Source organism: Stegodyphus dumicola, chromosome 3 (assembly GCF_044657685.1).
Source record: "Stegodyphus dumicola isolate Sdum_Otavi_A_Nest chromosome 3, ASM4465768v1".
NCBI classification, from domain to species: domain Eukaryota; kingdom Metazoa; phylum Arthropoda; class Arachnida; order Araneae; family Eresidae; genus Stegodyphus; species Stegodyphus dumicola.
Window position 1 is genome coordinate 235,253,675 of NC_140770.1, and position 21,086 is coordinate 235,274,760.

The 21,086-nt window shown below is 29.5% G+C and overlaps 1 protein-coding gene across 2 annotated transcripts in view; it reads right to left on the minus strand.

Moving 5' to 3' along the window:
- Positions 1 to 21,086, minus strand: part of Rme-8 (receptor mediated endocytosis 8) — a 196,094-nt gene that overhangs the window by 118,672 nt on the left and 56,336 nt on the right. For both annotated transcript variants that reach the window (XM_085813925.1, XM_085813926.1), the window contains exons 13-17: positions 15,857 to 16,014; positions 11,211 to 11,310; positions 6,802 to 6,909; positions 3,874 to 4,029; positions 156 to 212 (exon numbers count right to left, since the gene is read on the minus strand). In XM_085813925.1, coding sequence (XP_085670051.1) covers positions 156 to 212; positions 3,874 to 4,029; positions 6,802 to 6,909; positions 11,211 to 11,310; positions 15,857 to 16,014 — 579 coding nt within the window. The remainder of the gene's footprint in view (positions 1 to 155; positions 213 to 3,873; positions 4,030 to 6,801; positions 6,910 to 11,210; positions 11,311 to 15,856; positions 16,015 to 21,086) is intronic.

Consider the following 21,086-nt stretch of genomic DNA (forward strand, 5'->3'; position numbering starts at 1 on the left):
CTTAAATTTAAAGTTTTAGATTAATTTAAGCATTTAAAATAGTTGTTTCTATACATATACGTAGCAAATTAAGTTATAAGTCTATCTCATCATAAAAGTTGGAAATATTCATTTTATTTAAAATTTTGTAAAATTATAAGTATCAAAGAACCTACCTCTATGATAGCTTTCATAAGGAGACCTGCACCTTTAACTATTGCCAAAGATGTGTGCTGTTAAAGATAAAAATATTCACATAGAGATAAAATTTATTCATAATACATTTAAATACATGCCATGGCAAAAAAGTTATATATAATTCTAAGCATTCTTAAGTAATAAGTTCTTCTAAGCATTACGTATAAAATTTATATATCTTAAAACAATATTTAAATCTATATATCTAAATTAATTCCTCCACTGACTTCAAAATTGTAAGATATAGCCATCAAAAAGCATTATTTTTTCATTTATAACTTAAATAAAACTTTCAGTACATTATATAAAATGCTGATTAAGCTTTTACAGCAGAGGTTTTTCTACTTTACACTTTATGTACCCCTGTTAAGGAATATGAAACTGATATATCCTTTGTATACTAGATAACCAAGAAAGTTTGTGTGGTTTTTGTGAACAGTTACTTTTGGCAAGTTAGTGTGGTCAAATTGATTCTGATGATGTTGTATGTTTACATTGTAATCACAGAATGTAATCATTACTAAGTAATTCAGTGTATTGCACATTTCGCTGTCAGTTTTGTAGGAAACAAAATTTTCAAAAAAACATTGAAAAAGATCTTGAGGCCTATTTTGCTTTATGAGTAAAAATTATGAAACAAAGCTGCAGAAGCTGCTATAAGAATATGCTCCTCATTTTGAGAGACATCAGAAAGTGAATGGACTGCTCAAAGTAGCTCAGCTAATTTTCTTCCGGAGACGACAGCCTTGAAGACAAGCCTCATGTTAGTCATCCATCCCCCCCTTCAACAAAGTCCAGCTGGAGGAGAAAATCAAGCAGAACCCTCATCAAACCTGCCAGGCTTGCACAGAGGTTTGGAGTATCTGATAAAACCATTCGATCACATCTTCATAACTTTGGGATGACATGGAAACTAAGCAAGTGTGTTTCTCATGTCCCATCCAAGGAAAACAAGCTCCAACGGTTGAACATCTGCTTGTCGTTGCTGTAACACAATAAAAATGTTTATTTCTGAACTAAATCTTGACATGTGATGAAAAATTGATTATGTATGATAGCCTTCATTGGTCAACTTTTGGTTCGGTCTCACTGACCACTAAACCGGGCATTCACCAAAAGAAGGTAATGCTGTGTGTTTGGTGGATCAGTGCTGGTATAGTCCACTGTGTATGTCTAGAAAGCAGAAAAAACAGAATAGTCAAGGTCTACTCATCACAACTATGAACAGTTTCAGCTGCAATGCACCAGAAGCAGCTAGCACTGGTCATCAGATAAAGAGTTCTTCTCCATAAAAATGCCAGACCTGAGCAAAAGCGACCACAAAGGTGATCAAAACGATGGGTTAGGAAGTTCAGCCTCAGCCACTCTATTCCCTGAACACCATCCCATCGGACTATTACCTGTTTTTGCCGTGTGTGGACAGCAGTTCCAGAAACATGATGATATCACAAAGTTGTATCACAATTTTTGGATTCAAGAAAAAAGATTTTCAAAATGGGCATTTATAGGTTCGTGTCTTGTTGGGAACATGTAATTGAAGCCAATGGTGATTATTTCGAAGAATAAAATGGGTGCTTGAGAATTTTGTCGGTCATTTTTGATGAGTGACAAAGATGTGGTTGTATTGCATTTAATAAAAATGAATGGAAAATGAAACATGGAGCTGGAATGTTACATGGAAGAGATAGTGAAGGTAGGTTGTTATACTTCTATATTTTTGGCATAACATTATGAAACTAAGCACATATTAGCTTTCCTGAAATTTAGTAATTACAAATACACACTTAATTGATGAATGGTGATGAAAAAACTAGGCTGCATATTTATACGTAAAAAGAATCAAGCAATCACTAGAAGAATACAGATTAAAATTGGATAAAAGATTTCACTTTCAGTTTTGACATTATAAAAGTACATGCATCACCAGCCTTACATAAAAATTACACAGTAGTTCTTAATTTTGAATGACACACTTCACAAAAATTTATTACTTGCATTACAGCATTTTTACAATAGAAAGTGGGAAGTACTAAATTAAAAAAAAGACTTTCGAGGCTGTTATAAGGTAAAAATTTTATTTTACATTTCCCTTTCATGAAAAATCAGAATCAATTTCCCTGTTTCAGAAAAAGCATTAAAGCAGCAGAAAATAAACAGAAATATGTATTGTTGCTAGTTTTGATATTAGATTTGGAGATCTTTCAAGGCCACACACACACAAGAATTTTCAGCACTCTCCAAATGTAGCGATTTAGTAGATCAAATGAAATCTTAACGCAAAAGGTTTAAAACATATTAAAAGCTGCCAACAATATTCTATTAAAATTAATAAAAGATCATACTAGCAAAATTTATTTATAAAAAATAAGGAAAACTCGCTTATATAGTTTTTAAATTCCTTTGAATTTACAGTTATCCAATATACAGAATTCTGAATTAGGAGAACAATGAATTTACAATGTTGCTGCTATGGTATGCTGATTTGATTAATTCTTATGCACCTAACTCTAAGGAAATAGTTTTAAGTCTGAGTTTGTGCCCATAAGGACTGTTTACAAGCAATGGTCAGATGTATAATCTTTATGCTCTCAAAGCCAAAATATAAATTTTTTAGCTCAAAGACAAAATATAAATTTAAGATAATTTTACCCTGAACAGCCTCTTAGAAATCATTTGAGATCACACTATTTATTTAATAATATGTTCAATATACAGTCAATTTAATTTCAAATTTAGAATAGTGTTACGAAATGTCCAGGTGTGGTAAGATAGCTTCCCGCAAAGCAGGTTTAGGATTGCCATAAAATGGCAAGGGAAGGCAATGTTGCCACATTTGGCAAGAAATTGCCCATTTGGTGACATTTGGCGTCAAAATTGGCAATATGCCATAGACAAATGGATAACCTTCTGGAACGAATTCTTACTGGTTTAGGCCAGAATGTTCTCGAACACAAGCCAAAAGCTATATAAACCCTGCTGGTACGCAGAAAATTAGTTACTTAGTGAGAGTCCATCGAGTTGATAGACAGTCGATGAGTACTAAATCGGTCATCAAGGTGCACCGAAAGAATCTCTTAGTGTATCGCGGTTAGTGCATCGTCAAGAGAGTGTGTGGAGCTTCGGGAACAACTGAACCGAGGAATCGGGAGCTATACTCTAGTGTATCGACGAATGCATCCCGAGTTGTAGCGTGGAGAGTCTCAAGAGTACGTAGAGTTCCGAGAACGATTGAGAAGAATCGGGAGCTGTACTCTGGTGCTTTGTAGTGAAGCTTTCTCCACCATTGTAGCCTGATAACCTGAAGGCTGTGTTGCTGATTGTTCCAGCGAGTTTATAGTAGATCTTTGATGACTATAAACATGTTATTTGAGCTGTCTTGAATAATACTGGCCAATAAAGTGTGTTTTGTTACTTCATCAAGTGCTGTTGTCATTATTCACTCCAAATCCACACGAACCCCGTACAAACGTATGTAAGAAAAAAATTAACGTAATAATATTATAAATATATCCAATAGCAAAGGTTTATAAAACAAAATATTATGCTAGAATATAGCATTCAAAACATATTAGATTTTCAATATGATTTTAATTTTAAAAAAGATTACATAATATACAAAATAGACTTAACAAGAATATATTAAAAATATCATTTTTCCCTTAATGATAAATAACAAATACTATATATTAATTATACCTGAAAAAGACGAAAAAGCTGGCGCCCATAATCAGCAACCATTGCAAGTAAAGTATCAAAATGAGAACCATCAGTTGTTTCACTATATGGAGCACACAATGCAAATGTAAGGAAGTCTAACATGGAAGATACAACTAAAGCACCAGTTCCTTTATCCTGAAAGAAAACAAGATGAAATTAAATTCTGATTATCATAACTTTAAAAACATAATTTAAATAAATTATAAAGTCTGCTAAAAGATTTTTGCACTTTTCAAATAGGGTTTAATGCAAAAAAAGTAATTACACTGTTACTTAAAATTCTGTAAACTTCCAAGTACAACAAATAAAAACATACTGCTTATAAATTCGTTAAATGATATTTTTCATTTGTTACATTAAAATATTGTTAAATTAACCAAACACTGCCAAAAATCATGGCAAATAAAAAACAAAATCATTTCAAATAAAACAGTTAAACAGAATCACATTAAAAAAAAAAAAAAAAAAAGGCACTTTTTTGTACCCCCCCCCCCCCCAAAAAAAAAATAAAGTGTGGATGAGGTACTTTATAAAGCTTACTTTTCTGTAGAATATCCTACTTTTTAAATATGTCATTTTTCAACTAATATGATAACAATGCAGTACCACTCTTGGAGACACATGTCCTTCCCCTTTCATTTCTGTGGTCTGATGTCATAATATGTTATACATCTCATATTGTTCCTGTCAATACTGTTGAACACTGGCTATGACATATGCACTGATATCCTGAATGACTAGTAGTTTAATTTTTTAGCATTTTTAGGAATTGCTAAACCAGTTCCAAGCAAACACACATAATGTAACTTCATATTTTCCAGATTTAAAATTCATATTATTATCTTGGATATTCAATAGAGTGAAAATATAACTGATTTTTTTAAATCTTTAAATCAATATTAAACCTATGCATATGGATACTGCAATTTCTGAACACTATTAAGTTTATTATGTATAATGATACTACAAGCTCTGCAATACATTAATTTTTGACCAGTTCAAAAACCAAAGTTAATGATAAATGCACTTTTTAGTTACAAATAAAATTCAGGATTCCCACCAACACTCAACTTTTAATTTCCTTGATCATCCTTGACCAAACCAAATACCCTACTTGACTAGCATGATGAATCAATTACCAAATCAAGCTACATTAATGGAATAACTTTATGTACTTACTACACAATACAATGAATAATTAAATATAATATAAAAATTTAATTGATCTTAATCATTATTTTTTAGTGAATGAAAGAAATATGTATTGGAAATACACATCCAAGGAGATAAATGACAGTTCATTAATAGCTGGAGAAGAGAGCTATGGTTTTTTTTAAAATTGTATTAAATGTGAGGTGGGTAATACTTTCTACAAGACAAGCAAAGATTATAATAAATTTTTACCTGATTGCTCTTTAAAAAGGGTAATTTTTATTTATGGGTTGCCATTTAAAATAAAAAAATTATTACTTCAGAAGAGTGTTATGCATACGTTTCTTTAATCTTTATGGGAAAAAAAAAAAAAAAAAAAAAAAAAAAAAAACTTTTAGTTTTCCGACTTCTTAAAAAATGCTTATATTTTTCCTTATTCTCCTGACTTTCCTTTTAATTAAGAATTCTGCATGTACGGAAGGGATCCCACACTGTTAAGTTCAATTGCCATCTAAATATACTGAGGATTAACAAACTATGAAACACTTGATATGGAACCTTTTACTTCAAATACATTAAAAAATGTTGAAAATTTCTGAAATTAAAATTAAATTACACACAACATACAATGAATATACTTCAAGTAGTTACTACTCAAAATTCCACTTATTATTGGTACACTAATAATTAATATGAGAAAAAAGACAGGTTGAAATCAGTTAAATCCAATTAGTATTAAGTATGAAATTTCTAAACCTGATACATATTAGCAACAGGAATGCTTAATACCATGATCATCCTATATATTTGCTTACAGTCATTTGGGTTAAAACAAGTTTCATTTAACTTCTGTTCTCCAAACACATCATAATACACATAATTTTCCTTCCATAGGCCCACTGTATCATGTTTGATGCATTGAATCAGAACATTTTATTTCAAACTTTAAACGTGCTTAAATTATGTTAGAATGCTGCAAAACCTTACTGAATGGAATCTCTTGAATGTAAGCCTTGTTGTTATGAATATTATTTATTCTTTTAGTCTGTGAATGTAGAGTTTGCAATGATTATCATGCACATTCAGAATTTAGAAATGTTTCCTGCAGTGAAGGTGGCTTAAAATTTTATATGTAAATGTGGCAATAGGATACAACAGGCAATGATATTGAAATTCTTAAGTTTTTTACTTCATTATTGTATGGAAGCAATAAAACTGTCTGATATCATCATAGAAGTAACCATTTGACAAATAGCCTGCATAAAATCAGCTTAAAGGAACAAGTTCCTGCATTCAAAAGCCCAATCAAGATGAACTATCTACAGCTATTTTTAATTAAATACATCTGATGTGAATTTTACAAGAGCAATTGAAATGGCTTTTTATTACCAGCAGAAGGAATATAACAGTTCAAAACGATATTGCTCCATAAGTGGAAATTTTATATTAAGCTATTTCTTATATTACTCAGGATTATATGTTTGCTTTTCCAAAAACCCGGAAACTGATGGAATCTGAATGAATGTAGAATATATTATTTTTAAATCAACATTTACTAAACAACTTTAAAAATTTTTATTTTATTATGCACTGAAATTGTGTCTGCTTACTGAAGTTGAACACTGGTATAAAATTAGAACTGTAATTAATTATTTTATGATATTTTATAGAATAATTATGTAATTGACCAATTACATTGATACATGCTATATTATAAAACAAAATTCAGTAAGATTAAAACAACAAAAATCTTACTATATGTTCCACAAACATTTCCAACAGGCTTTCTAAAAATTTTTTGGTAGATAACAAAGAACTTTTGTTTAGTTGCTCCTGTCTTAAATCATAATCATCATGCATGGGCTGAAAATATATTTTAAAAAATATGAGCTTATCAATTTAAATTAATTTAGAAAATATAGTTTATTATGAAAAAGAAAATTTTACAGTAGAATGGTACAAATAATATTAAATTAATGAGTTTTTTAAAAAAATAAAATGTCTGTTGTTTCAGTTTAAAATTATAAATAATACCTTCAGATTTTCATCATAAAGATCATTGTCTTTCTATCAATATATATTAATCTATAGCTTTACTGTATGTGATAGACAAAATTTTACATATGACAATGTTATGATCTCAAAATGCAGCAACACAAACAGCTAAACTGTATAAGCCCATAAAATCTTTAATACAGAGAAAACTGCTTAAAACTTTCAGGAATAATATGAGAAATCATTCCATAAAAATTTACTGACATTACAGTATTATTTTACAAATTTTTGCCCCCCAAAATGCCATTTTTTTGAAGTTATACCTTATTATGACATGATTTTTTTAAAAAAATTAAATTTCATTAAATATTACTTAGCAAACACAACTACAACTAAACTTCTTGTTGCTAGACACTCATAAAATGAAGGCTTTTGTCTATTATTAAGTAATAAAAAATTAAAGGGGTGTGCAATATCTGAAAACCAATTTGGTTTGTATACAGAATTTTTTTTTAAAATTTTTCCAATAAGAATGAAATAACATTAAAAATAAAAATAATTGCACATAATTAACAAATGAACTAAACTTCAAAATAAGCAAAAAAAAAAAAAAAAAAAAAAAAAAAAGAGCAAATGAAAGGAAAAATAACTTGCTCTTTGGCTTTAATGAAGGAAATGTAGCAAGATAATTTGAAGCTAAATGCTGTAAAATTATTTAAAATAATCTTTAATAAAAGAATCTGCTTTAGTTTACATATTCTCACCATCCATTCTATTCATAATAAAAATTTAGTTTGTAGGCTATTATGTACCCGTTAGAGCCCAAGAAATTAGCCTTTTGTTAACAGAGCTTCAATCATCCCTCTTGTTAAAAAATATAAACTGTCATTATTTTTATGTGTCTCAGCATATTTCAAACATTATTTACCTTGTTAAATTCTATTTCTAGGTTTTTTCAGATGCATTCTTTTTCTTTTTCATATTGTTCTTCATAAAAATCTTCTGAACTTGATTCTTCTGTTACTTTCCAAGCCTCTCTCAAATGTATTTTTCTTCTTTTAAATACAATTTTTATAGCAGTATTCTAAGAAAGAGATTTTGATTGACAAAGTCTTTTGGACAGAAATTTGCCCATAAATTTTCCATTTTTTAAAATATATTATTCACTAACTACTAATGAATTCCATATTTTCTCTTCAAAACCAATATGTCATATACACTTCTGTTATTTCTAACCTTTTGTATAAAATAACAAAATCCATATTAAAGTTTTTTGTAAGCTTCTTTGTCCTCTACCAAAAATGTTCAGTTAAAGGAGATTAATTCCCCCCAAGAGTGGCATGATCGAAGGTCATGAAATTTCTTATCACTTGGTATAATTTGATTACAATCCCAAATATTGTGTTTTACTTCTTTTTGATGATCTAAATATCATCTTAACCATTTAACAGTTTTACCTGTATATCATATGGGATTGCACAGTGCACAGTGTGATTTTCCTGTTTGTGCCTGCTACGGGCATCTCATTTCCAAAGTTATAATTTTTTTACCATTCCTTATTATTTATTTCTGTAAAAACAAGTTTAAAGTTCCTTTCCCCCCTTCTTGCTACTGAATTCCTACAGTACAATCCGTTTTCTTATAGATACTTTGCATAGCATTTGCTAAAAGTTTCACTTGGTAAAGTTTTATTAAAAATTATTAAACTTTTATAATCTTATTATTATAGGAGGCCCACCAGCGGCCGAGCGGTAAAGTCGCTGAGCACTGGTAGTTCAGTCCGAGGTTCGAATCCCGCGAAAGGGCTGGCTGCATGGGCGTTTTCGTGGTTTTCCCCATGTGTAACGTGTATACAAGCCAGTTTCCCTTAGAAAGTCCCCCACGAAGGCATCCCTCCCCTTAGACAGATAGCCCTAGTGTGCTTTGCCATAATTAAATAAACTAAACCTTATTATTATAGGCATATAAAATAACCTTTGAGTTACCGTATTTGACGGCATATAAGATGCACTTTTTTTCCTAAATTTGGTCTCAAAAAAATTACTTGTGTCTTATACGTGTAGGACACAGGTTAACTTTCAATACTGAATGTTATTTTTAGCCCGGATAAAGGTCTAGACACACATAACTTTTTCTACATCTGCCATAATTATTTTGCGCATACGTGAAATATCTGTCGCCAAAGCTCGAAGCTGATGTCGAAGTTCGAACAGGTTCGACGGTCACATTACGTCTATGGAGCCTTTCCTTCTTTACACAGACTTTCTTTGACTGAGCCGACACACGTGTCGGTATCGGTGCTACTCTGTATAAACGTGTCGGTATCGGTGCTTAAATCTATTTGTTTTAATAAAATACCCAGGAAAATATGACTACAGGAAACGAGAGATTAAGCTATACAATTCAGTATAAACTAGGAATGTTAAACTATGCCAAAGTGCATGGAAACAGAGCAGCAGCAAGGTATTTCGGTCCACCACCTACCGTTCATTCATTTATTCATTATTGAAATTTACATATCATGTTCAAAATAGCTTGCCATTTGTTAATTTTCCTTAATAAAAATATGTTTGGTAATTGCATTCAATGATTGTTTATTTGGCTTTTATGAAACGTGAGAACTAAAAGAAACCACATTTTAAGTTATTGTGGTATGTGGCCTTCTAAATAAGGATGTGTCTTATATGCCATCAAATACAGTATATTATTGTAATTTCCATATTTTAAATTTTGCTTGTAGCTTGTTTTAAAATAAACATAAAAAAATATCCTTCCCGTGCCATTCCTTGTTTTAAAATAGACTATATCAAGATGAAATAATAAGTTGTAGCTAAAATTTACAGATATATAGTAAATGTAAAGCTATAAGATATTTATTGCTACCTAAATAAATGTATTAAAAAGAGTTAATTACAGGGGTAATTGTAATTTTTATCTCTTCATACTTTACTTTGCCATATGAGTGTATTTTCACATATAATTCATCTCAAGGAGCAATTCTGTAATAAAAATAGACAAAGCTTGGGCGGATTTCTGCAATTTTATTAGCAGAGAAGTGGTTAACAAATGAAGTTTATGTAAACAGAAACTAAGGTAAGCAATTATACAAATTTAGCTAATAAATGCTGTTTATATGCAGGTCTTAATGACCAGATTCAGAAAGCCATATCACTCACAGGGTTAAACTGATGTTCTATTTTTAGGATCTAGAAAATTCATCCATTCATTATCATTTTGCAAACTTGCTGATATTTTACGTTATTTGAAATCTTTCTTCTAACTTTAATTCCATACTTTCTTTTATCACAGAAGGATATACAGTCAAAAGTCTTTAATCCGGACTCATCGGGACTTCGGTGATTCCGGATTATCAATTTTTCCGGATTATAGATCACCAGTTTAAATCTGGTAAGATGGCATGCAGAAATTATAAAATTAAAAATACAAAACCGTAATTTATAAAATAATGAGCAATTATGATCTAAAGGATATCAAAATTTACAAAAAAAAGCTTAATATTTATTTGTTTACTTTATTAAACATTTCTTTCAACGCGCGCATGCGTAAAGCATACATTATGCATAGCCGAAATTAGAAAATTGCAACCAGAAAACTATTTGATTTGTATTTGTGATATTTATAATGACGAGGAATTTGATTTAAATCATATCAAAGATGAAGTACATCGAGATGAAATACTACATTTAATAAGGAATTACAAGCCGAATAAAATAAAAACATATGTCCTGAAGATAACGATAGCGTTGACAGATCAACTTCCAGTTCATTGCGCGCCGCCACATTCCCAGTTATCAGCTGATAGCTGATTGGTTGAAAATGAACAACCTGCAATTTTTTTGGAAAGGAAGGACAAAGTCGCGCATCTTTCTTTCAATAGTAAACCAGGCAGAAAAATTGTCCGAAATTGTTGTTCGTGTGAAACAAACGCCATGTGATATGGGCCTTACAGTTCAGCTTTTTACAAATTTATTCACATTAAACATCACAAAAAAAGTCATTCCAAATTTTTAAATTCTCATACTATAGTTTTAAGAAATAGCTAAGATTAAAGTAAAATTAATTTAAATCTATTTTTGCAATATTCATTTAAATCCTAAATTAATCATTCATACAAAGAACAAAAGTTGATAAATATATAATGTACCCACCTGCATAAGAGCACACAGCATGTCAATACTTGCATGAGCAACACCAGCATTATTGCGTTTTAAAGCTTTCACAACTTTTATGCCTAATTTTTCCCTAAATCTGAAAGTTAAATAAAATGCTATTAGAAACTACTTAGAACTCTTAGAGTTTAAAAAGTAAAAAAGATCTTAATTGTTTCAAAAACTTAATGATGTAAAAAACATTAAAAAGTATGTAAAAAAATTAAGTACACTTAATAAACAAAACTATAATTACAAGTAGCATTTCAGAGAAAATACTTTAAGACATTAAAACCTTTTAAATTCTAAAACTGCTTATCTATCTAATTTCACAAAACGTCAAAATACTGAAGCTCAACATATGTATTTATATATTAAATGAAAAAAATATAATGAGTCAAAAAATACAAACATGATTTAAAAAACTACAAATGCTGGGAAAATAATTAATTTGTGTTATTACTGATGAAATAATTCAAAGACACTTCTTACAAAAGAAAATAAGCAAAGGAAAACTATTATTGAAATAGTAAAATTCAATATGAATATATGTACTTATTTTTAACCTTTCTTGGAAGTTGACTAATATGCTTACTTTATTAATTTCCCTCTTTTAATTAAAATTATAAGCGGATCCATTACTTTACTTAAGAAATTAGAAATCAGAAGATACAGTATTAAAATTCAAATACATATTTCTCAAGAAATGTGTTATAATACTGCATTAGGCACAACTAACTTTTATTAATCATAACTAGAATGGCTTCTAAACTAGAATGGAATCAAAGGTTTCAGTAATACACCTCAAATTTCCAAGAAGCTAGTAAAGGATTAGACAAATAGTTTTCTCCTGTCTGCATAGTATTTCTATTTACTACACATATACAATGTATGATTTTTAATTGTTAAGAAACAAATTGTTCAAATTCAGTTTTAATCACTTCTAAAGCATCAAATATTTGTCAAGTTTTGAAAAAAGAATTATTGATGGTTAAGAAATAATTAATTTCCACCACGGAGCTTTGCCATTTTGACAGAATAGTAATTTAATGTCAAAAAATAACTTTATATTCTCTCCAGAAAAAATAATTTATCGTACAGAACAAGGATGCAATAAATTTCCAAAGATGTTCATAAGTTTTGATTTAAATCTTATTTAGAAGCACTTATTCTAACACATCATATCCTAGCTATTTTAAACAAAATATAGTTTAATATCTCTGACCAAAAATTATATTAAAAAAACTTTTAATTAAATTTTATATATGGATCTGAAATAATTGGGATATTTCACTTTAAAATACTTATAATTACATTAATAAACACCATATATTCTCACTGTATAGCAAATTTTATTATTTAACTAGTTAAAACAATTATTTAATAATGTTTGCTAATTTACAATGGTTAATTTTAAATGAGCAAAAAGATGAAAATACAATTTAAAAACACAAGAATTGTTATCTTTCATAAATAGCTCTGAAAGAAGACCAATGAAAATGGTAAACTTGGCTACCGGATAAGGCAGAACTTAATTTTGCAGAATGGCAACAATATAATATGCAGTTACTTCTACTGGGGCCAAAGCTCCAGTTATTGTTCTTATCAGACTGGTTTATTTAATATCTTTAAAATAAAAAAAATAATTTGATACATTTTTTAAATTGTGCCAAAAAATTAAGTTTCAATTCTAAAATAAATTTTAAATACTTTTAGCAGGAAAAGAGAGAATAAAATAATAAGAAAAGGAAACTTTAAAAAAGGGGGGAAAGAAGTAAACAAACAAGAAGTCAATTAAATTAAATACTTTTAGCAGGAAAAGAGAGAATAAAATAATAAGAAAAGGAAACTTTAAAAAAGGGGGGAAAGAAGTAAACAAACAAGAAGTCAATTAAATGTGGCACAGCACATAAAATTATCTGCCAATAGATTCCCAGAATATATTTTAAGGGAAATTACTTGTATTTTTATAATACCCTAACCATGAAAAGGGTAATATACCCTGCCCATTCAATAATTATGAATTGTACCTAGAATGCAAAAACCAGCATTCAATGATCTCTCCTCAAAGAGAAAAAAGATAATTCACTAACTTTTTAGTAGCAACATTAATACATACTGAAAATTTGCCATTAGAAATTAGCTACACATTTATAAATGGATTTATATGGCTTAACAAAAAAAAAAAAAAAAAAAAAAAAAAGCTGTTGAGCATTTTTTGTACAGTGACTGTAGAAATTATTCATACAACAGTAGTTTCATGAAAGAAACTATTGTTTTGGTCTTCTAATTCTATCAAAACTTCTCCAAAAGGCAACGAATAATAAACAACATTTGCCAAATACAAGTGAGGGGAAAAAATATATATAGAAAAGATATTGAATTAGCTTTTAAATATATAAGAAACTAAAAATTGGGGATTTGTTGGCACGCAAAAAGTATTTGTACATTCAAACAAATGCACAACTTTGGTAGCATTTTCTAATTGGTTCAGTCAGATTTTCATTGATAACTGACATCATTTACCTTGCAGGTTATATAAAATGACCAGGTGTAAATTTAATTTTCATAAGAAACATAAAATTCTAATATGGGTCAGAAAGATACAATAACACGCCAAACAAATATTAATTCAGGAGTCAAACGACAAAAATCAAGGTTATATTTTCAAATTTTCACAGGACTAGTTTCAATGCAGTTGAAGATGATGGTTTGGTAAAACCATTGAAACTAGCGCTGTGAAAATTTGAAAATATAATGCTGACTTTTGTTGTTTGACATCTAAATTAATGAGTCATAAAGGTTAAGAAACATAAAAGGTAATGAAAGAGAAGTAATCTTAAAGCTTCATAAAGGTAAGTTTTAGTCAGTAGACTAAGCTTCATTGTGTAGTCAATTATTCAGAAGTTGATTACCTTCAGAACAGTGCAAAATAGTAATCGTTCAGTATTACCATAGCTACTTAGATCTGTTGGCAGACGGTTTCTGACATGCTCATTTAAAAAACATCTGAAAGTAAGTGCTCCTAACTTACCCAGGAGAATCGAGGAACATGGGAAGAGCAGTATCCATAAGTACAATTCGAAATGCATGGAGAAAATAATGTTTCTAGGACCATATAAAGAGATAAAATTTCTTTGTGAGTGAGAGCAGTTGGAAGTTACGATTATACTTTGCCAAAAAATACATTAATAAAAACTCAGAGTTCTGGAACAACATATTTTTTTCAGATGAAAGTAAATTCAATATTTTTGGATTGAATGGGAGACAAATGGTGTGAAGGAAATGAAATACAGAAATGTATTCGGGAAATTTACTAACACCAGTGAAACATGGAGGTGCAGGCACGTTGGTTTGGGGCTGTATGAGTACTTCCGAGGTTGGTAATTTAGTCATCATTAATAGCATTATGAACCACCTCCTAGACATGATATTTTGAAAAATAATTTATGGTCTACGTGACAAAAATAGACTTGGATAGTGAATATGTTTTTATGCATGATAATGACTCCAAGCATACAGCCCTAAATACATGGCTCTGGATATTATATAACACCCCAAAGTTTAAAAAATTTCCTCCTCAGTCACCTGACCTCAATCACATTGAGAATTTATGGGAAACTTTTCATAAAAATGTTAGATCCAGACACATTTCTAATAAAAGTGACTTAAAAACTGATCTTAAACAAGAATGAGAGTTCATATACAACTCAGTAATGCCAAATCTGATTGAATCAATGCCAAGGAGACTCAAAGCCATCACTCACACTAAAGGACATCCTGCAAGGTATTAAATGTACTTATGAAAATATTCGGCATTATGTATAATATACAAATACATTTTACACCACAAGATGATGGATTGTTTTTGTTTTGCAAATGTCTCATTTATGCATGCATTCATTTCATGTAAATTCCACGTGGAAATATTAAAGTATAACTCATTAGATTTATTTAATTACTTATTGTGGAATTAAAGTTTATAGTTTTTATCAACGAGGCATTTTTATATCATTACACTTATTGTACGAATACTTTCTACACTCACCGTAAACTAAGATAAACTGAAATTTTTAAGAATACTAAAACAGTAACTCCTTTTGAAAGCTTTTTAACAGAAATACATAAATTTCTCTACTATTAGCAGCAAATAATGTAAGCTTCTTAATAACTTTAAACAACATATTCTGATCTTATTCTTATTTTTAAAGTAATTTTAAGAATGCAAAATATATAATGATGAGCAAAAACGTTATGATCATCACCATATTTTTCAATGAACCCGTCTGGATGACATAGAAGGCATGTGATTAAGTGGAAACAGTATTTAACTGCTGCTAGAGAATGTAAGGAATCATTCTTGCATTTACTTTTACAAGTGATGGGGAAAGATTGCTAAGCAAATTTGATAGAGGACAGATTGTAATGGCTTGAAGACTCAGAATAAGTATTTTCAAAAAAATGTACCTATATGAATATACTAATTATGGTTTCCTTCAAGTTCAGGTGAGTTGCAGTTGTTTTGTATGCCAAAGGTCGTGCAATGCATTACTGAGTCAGTGGTCATAATGTTTTGGCTCTTTGGAGTATATTTCACTCTTTTATGCTAACTTCAAATGTTGCTGGATAAAAGAAATCACACTTACGATGGAATAAGAGTAAAAGTAGCAAATCCTATTTTTGATGCAACAAGTCTTCTAATACACTGAAACTGAGCTTCTATTACTTCTGGAGGAGACTGCTCTACATCACCATCTTTTTCAAGTAAGGAATTCAGTGCAGACTGTATGAGTTTTTCTTTGTTCTAAAAACAGAAAATTTAATTAGATAGGGAAAATTTGGAAAAATGAAATATGTATGCATAATGGCTTCAAAAACGTGAAAATTGCAGAATTATCGTAATTTACGCAGTTCTTTAAGCATGAACATTGTAAAATTATTTCTGATAGCATAAACAAGCAATAGTAATTATGATAATATTCTCGAAGATGACCATTTCCTAACCAGGCAGCCCATTAAATATACATTAAGGAAGTGTTTCTCAATCTGTGATCCTCGAAGCCTGCCCTTGTGATCTCCCTCGATTTCAAAAAAAGGCAAAAAACATCAAATGAACTGCATATACCTCACTATAGCAGAATATCTCACAGTCTGGGAATTACAAATGGCAATTGTTTAATTCTTTTTCCTTAACAACTGACATTTTATAAATTTTATTACCAGTTACCCTACTTACAGACTTCCCACTCTAGTCTTAGCGACAGAAATGCGATTTAAAACACTACAATTATGAGGCTTCTTACCAACATATACCTAAATACCGAAGAGCTATGAGAAAGTAGCAGACTCATTAGTCTCACTACTGTGAGTACAATAAAAGGCTGACTACCTAAAATTTGATTAACCAGAACACTCAGGTAACTGAAATAGTTTTTAATTTTAGATTTTTAAGCAAAAAACAGATTTTTAATTCCATTATAAACACAAACTATGATAGGACTAGATTCAAATCAAACAAAAACAGTTGCAAAAGAGTATAATGTACGGCCAATAATGGATAGGCATAATGGATAGCATGGATAAGCCTTTCCCTTCATGTAAGCCCGATTAATTCTCGATAAAGGTGGTTCAATTTTTCTAAACAAACTATATAATTTTAACTGCTGTTTATCTGTTTTTTCAACTACATTTCTAAAAAATTATTATTATAGGACTTGTCTTCAATGGAACAGCATGCAGTGGAGTACTTTCAAAATTATAGGATCCTAGCCAGGGCAATCTTAACGCATGGTGTCATTGGGCACATACCCGCGGGCACAAGAAGTATAGGGGGCCCATGCTAATCCACTTATATTTCATTTCTGTGAGTGGGGAATATTTTTAATCTCTATGTTTCATATTCTTCAATAAAATAATAAATTTTTGTTATAAAAGCAAGAAGGAAACTTAAGCATTTGAAAACTGAAAATGAGTACAAAATTAATGTTACATAATTTACAGAATTTTAAATTTATATACTTAACTATTTAAGGTCAACAATTAATTAATTTTTATAAAGTTGTATCAATAATTTTTTAAGAAACATACAGTCTAAAAAGATTACAAGGTACTGTTCTGTTATTAGGACAGGATTCAGAAATGTATGTATGCATGTATGAATGGATGGATGGATGTGTTTTCATGTATGCATGTATATATGTAAGCACAAATGTAAGTCTGTGTATACACAATACACATACGTATACATTTTCAGGGTTCGTACATATTTCTGCACACGGAAATTAAGTACTTTTAAGGACCATTAATGAAAAAAATTAAGGACCTATGAGCAAATAGGAACTGAATAAATTCAATTAAAAATACTATTCTATTCCTGAATTTCACTTTTGTAATACCATCCTAAAAATAAAATAGATAGTATGCATTATTACTAAACATGAATTAATTAAAATAATGATTAATAAGTTTGAGAATAAAATAAACTTTATACAATTTATCAATTAGCATTAAATATTTTACATTTATAATAGTTGGACATATTTGAAAGAAGATGACATTTACCTTAAGTTTTACTAATAGTTAGCTTTATGTTGATTTTTTTAAGTCTCATTTTGTCACATACTTAGTCAGTCTAGAGGTTTAGTAAATAGCAGGTAAATTTTATGTCAAACGGCATAGGTTAAAATGAGAAGTAAGATCATAATCAGCATGATTCATAACAAAAGACTGAATGTTGTCACCACTGTTGCTTGCCTAGAAAGAGACCTGCTCATTAGAACAAACCTGAAAGGCCTGATGTAGACACAGTTGGCAAGTGTTGAAACTTAGTCAGGCTCTGTTTGATGTAGTTAGTATCATAGCTTTGTGTAGAGTTCCAAGGGATTGTAGCCCAGTTAATATACTTTAATGTTCCAATAAGCGATTAAAGTCCCAGAGATTATGTTTTGTATTATTTTTAAGTTTCACTAGATGCAAAGAATAAGTTTTACTTGAATTTTTAAATTTTTGTGTTTTATCTTGTGACCACAGTAAGTGTTAATGAAAAGCAATAACTCGCGTTAATATGTAGAGGCAATTTTTAAGGGTAAGCAGTTAGTTATAAATAATTAAATTAGGTAATTAGATAACTTTAGTCATTATGGATTTACATGGTCACTATTAAATTTTATTTTTTAACAATATTTGTTAAAAAAAGCCTATTAAAATCAAAATCTAATAAAATTTCACAGTTTAAAATACATATAATTTATGACATTGATTCTTAAACGAATTAGGATTACACATTAAACGCTACAAAACATAAATGTTTTATAAAACCAACACTTAACAAAATATTTATCCTTAATTTTAATTTGAAGCCTTTCCAAACATTTTGGCTAGTTTATATCGATTTCCTTCTCTTTAAGCATCTTTTCTAACAATTAGAGATTTGTCTCAATATGCAAACCAATGCTCTTGCTAGTTTCTGCGTGCTTATCTCCTAACTTATCAACCTCTCCACAAGGTACCTACGAGGATTTACTTGATCTGGTAAAAGTTAAATAGTCCCAAACCACAGACTGAATCATAAACTGAAAGGCTGAAATTATAAACAATTGGGTAAGTTACATAATAATGCACATATCTTTGAGGAGTAATTTTCTTTATGCATTCAGTTTCTTTCTTCAACACGCTTCCTTTTAGAATTTTTGGATCTAATTAAGGATTTATGTTATTCTAAAAAACACTAAATGCATTTAGAATGTATAGAAAAAAGTGGCTAATTTTATTTCTTTAGTAATATGAACATTCAAAAGAAATATGAAATATATATGGTAAAGCCCTGTTACAAAGCTGGTGTGGCAGAATTTTTAGAATTTAGTGACACACCGAACAATAAAATCAAGAAATAGCAAAACTTTTACAATTTAGGAACCACAGAGATTGCATCAGGTGGGAAAATGCCTAGTGGCAGCTCTGTGTATGATGCATTAAAACATATTAGTTGAATCTTTTAAATTAGTTTTCAATTTCTTTATTAATAGAAAATCCCTTTCTATAATGCCTGCCCACTGATAAGATTAGAAGCATTTTTGATGCTTATGTCTAGTGAAAGTAGAGAAAATAAAGGAAAGATATACATGTTAAGAAAAAGATACTAGTATCAGGAGTAAAACATTCAAATAATTATGCTTTCATTGTTCTTCCAGACGTTCTCCAAAAGGTAAGAAATTCATCGCAAACTTTCTGTAAAATACATCCATTACGTGTCGATACCATGGAGACATTTTTCATTTTGTCACATATTTCTCGAATCTTCTCGAATCGTGGGTCTATAAATCTTGCCTTCAAACCCTTCTAAACTTCCCAAGCTACAATGTCTAAAATCCTAAAGAAAAATTATCATTACCAATTCTGTAACAGCAAAAGGCCAGAAATAGTTTGGAAAAAAAGAGGGAGGGGAAAAAGTGTAAAATTAATTTTATAGAGAAAACTGATGCATATTCTGAGAATTTTGAATATTCTGAGACAATTGCATGGAAAAAAACGCTTACTATGAAAAAATTAAAAAGGCATTTTTAATTAATTACATAGCTAATTTGGCTCTTGCTAAGAGCTGTTATGTAAATTATGCTTTATAGCAATATGCCTTATTTATCAGATTCATAATATTGTATAATAAGTTGCCAAAATGAAACTTTATAATATGACAGAGAAAAATAGAATGTTTTATTTTAATGTTATTTTTTATATATAATTTCAATATATTACCATTATTTTAATGAGATTTATCAACGTTATGATGTTTTAAAAAAATTGGTCGAAAAATTCTCAGATCTCGGAATTAAAAATTTTCTATAGAAACTGATCCTAAAATCGCCAAAATATACCAAAAGTCGCCAAATTTAGAGCCGTTTAATAAAAGAATTCACATCCCCAAAAGGGAAATGTTGTTTAAGAGTTCTTTATTAGAAAAATATTCCTCCAAAATGCTAATTCACACTCAAAATGGCAGTCATAAAAACAGACAGAAATTTCAGATGATTAAAATTAAGGACCTTCTGCTGATTTTGGCCAAAATTAAGGACTTTTAAGGACCAAAAATCAATTCCAAAAAATTTAAGGATTCTTAAGGACTGTATGAACCCTGATTTTTAAATTTGGTCCTGATAACTGAATGGTACATGAGTAACTGCACATCTGATAAGTAACTATAATAAATTTTATTTAATTTATTATCAAACTATAAAATTTTCTTTCACCTTTATTAATCTTATATTCTTTTAGTAAATATTAAGTCTTGTTTTATTTTAGTCCATTCATTTTCTTCAAGTGTCATTAACATTTTCACATACAGCATACAGTTGATCCTTTGTAAATAGGTTCAACAGTTATGAAGAAACATGTTAGGGGTAGATACAAATACAATTTTCTAAAAAAGATTAATTAAATGAACTTTATAATCACCTTTAATGGTTAAGTTTAAAATTCTGCTGACTGCTATACATAGCATTAATTTTCTAGTCATTTTCAGTTTTTTAATGCTTGTTTCATTTCTTGATTTTCCAGCAAAAGTTTATTAGTTAATTCAAAAATATTAAATACAGCAGTTAAAAATATTCCTCATTCCTTCTTGAATTCCGAAAGCATTACGTGAATATACATTTACAAATTTTAAAGTCATATATTTGTGATGTCATTATCATGTGACGATTTATGTGTGTTTTATTTTTTACTATGATATTTTCTGTGATGATGTTTTAAAACTGCAATGTTTCAGAATTGCGTTATTTTCAATGAGGATGTTTTATATCACAATGTTTTCTATTTGCTTTCTTTCTCGCATCATGTTTTCTATAACGTTTTTGCCTTGTACTGTTTCCTTCACAAAGTTTT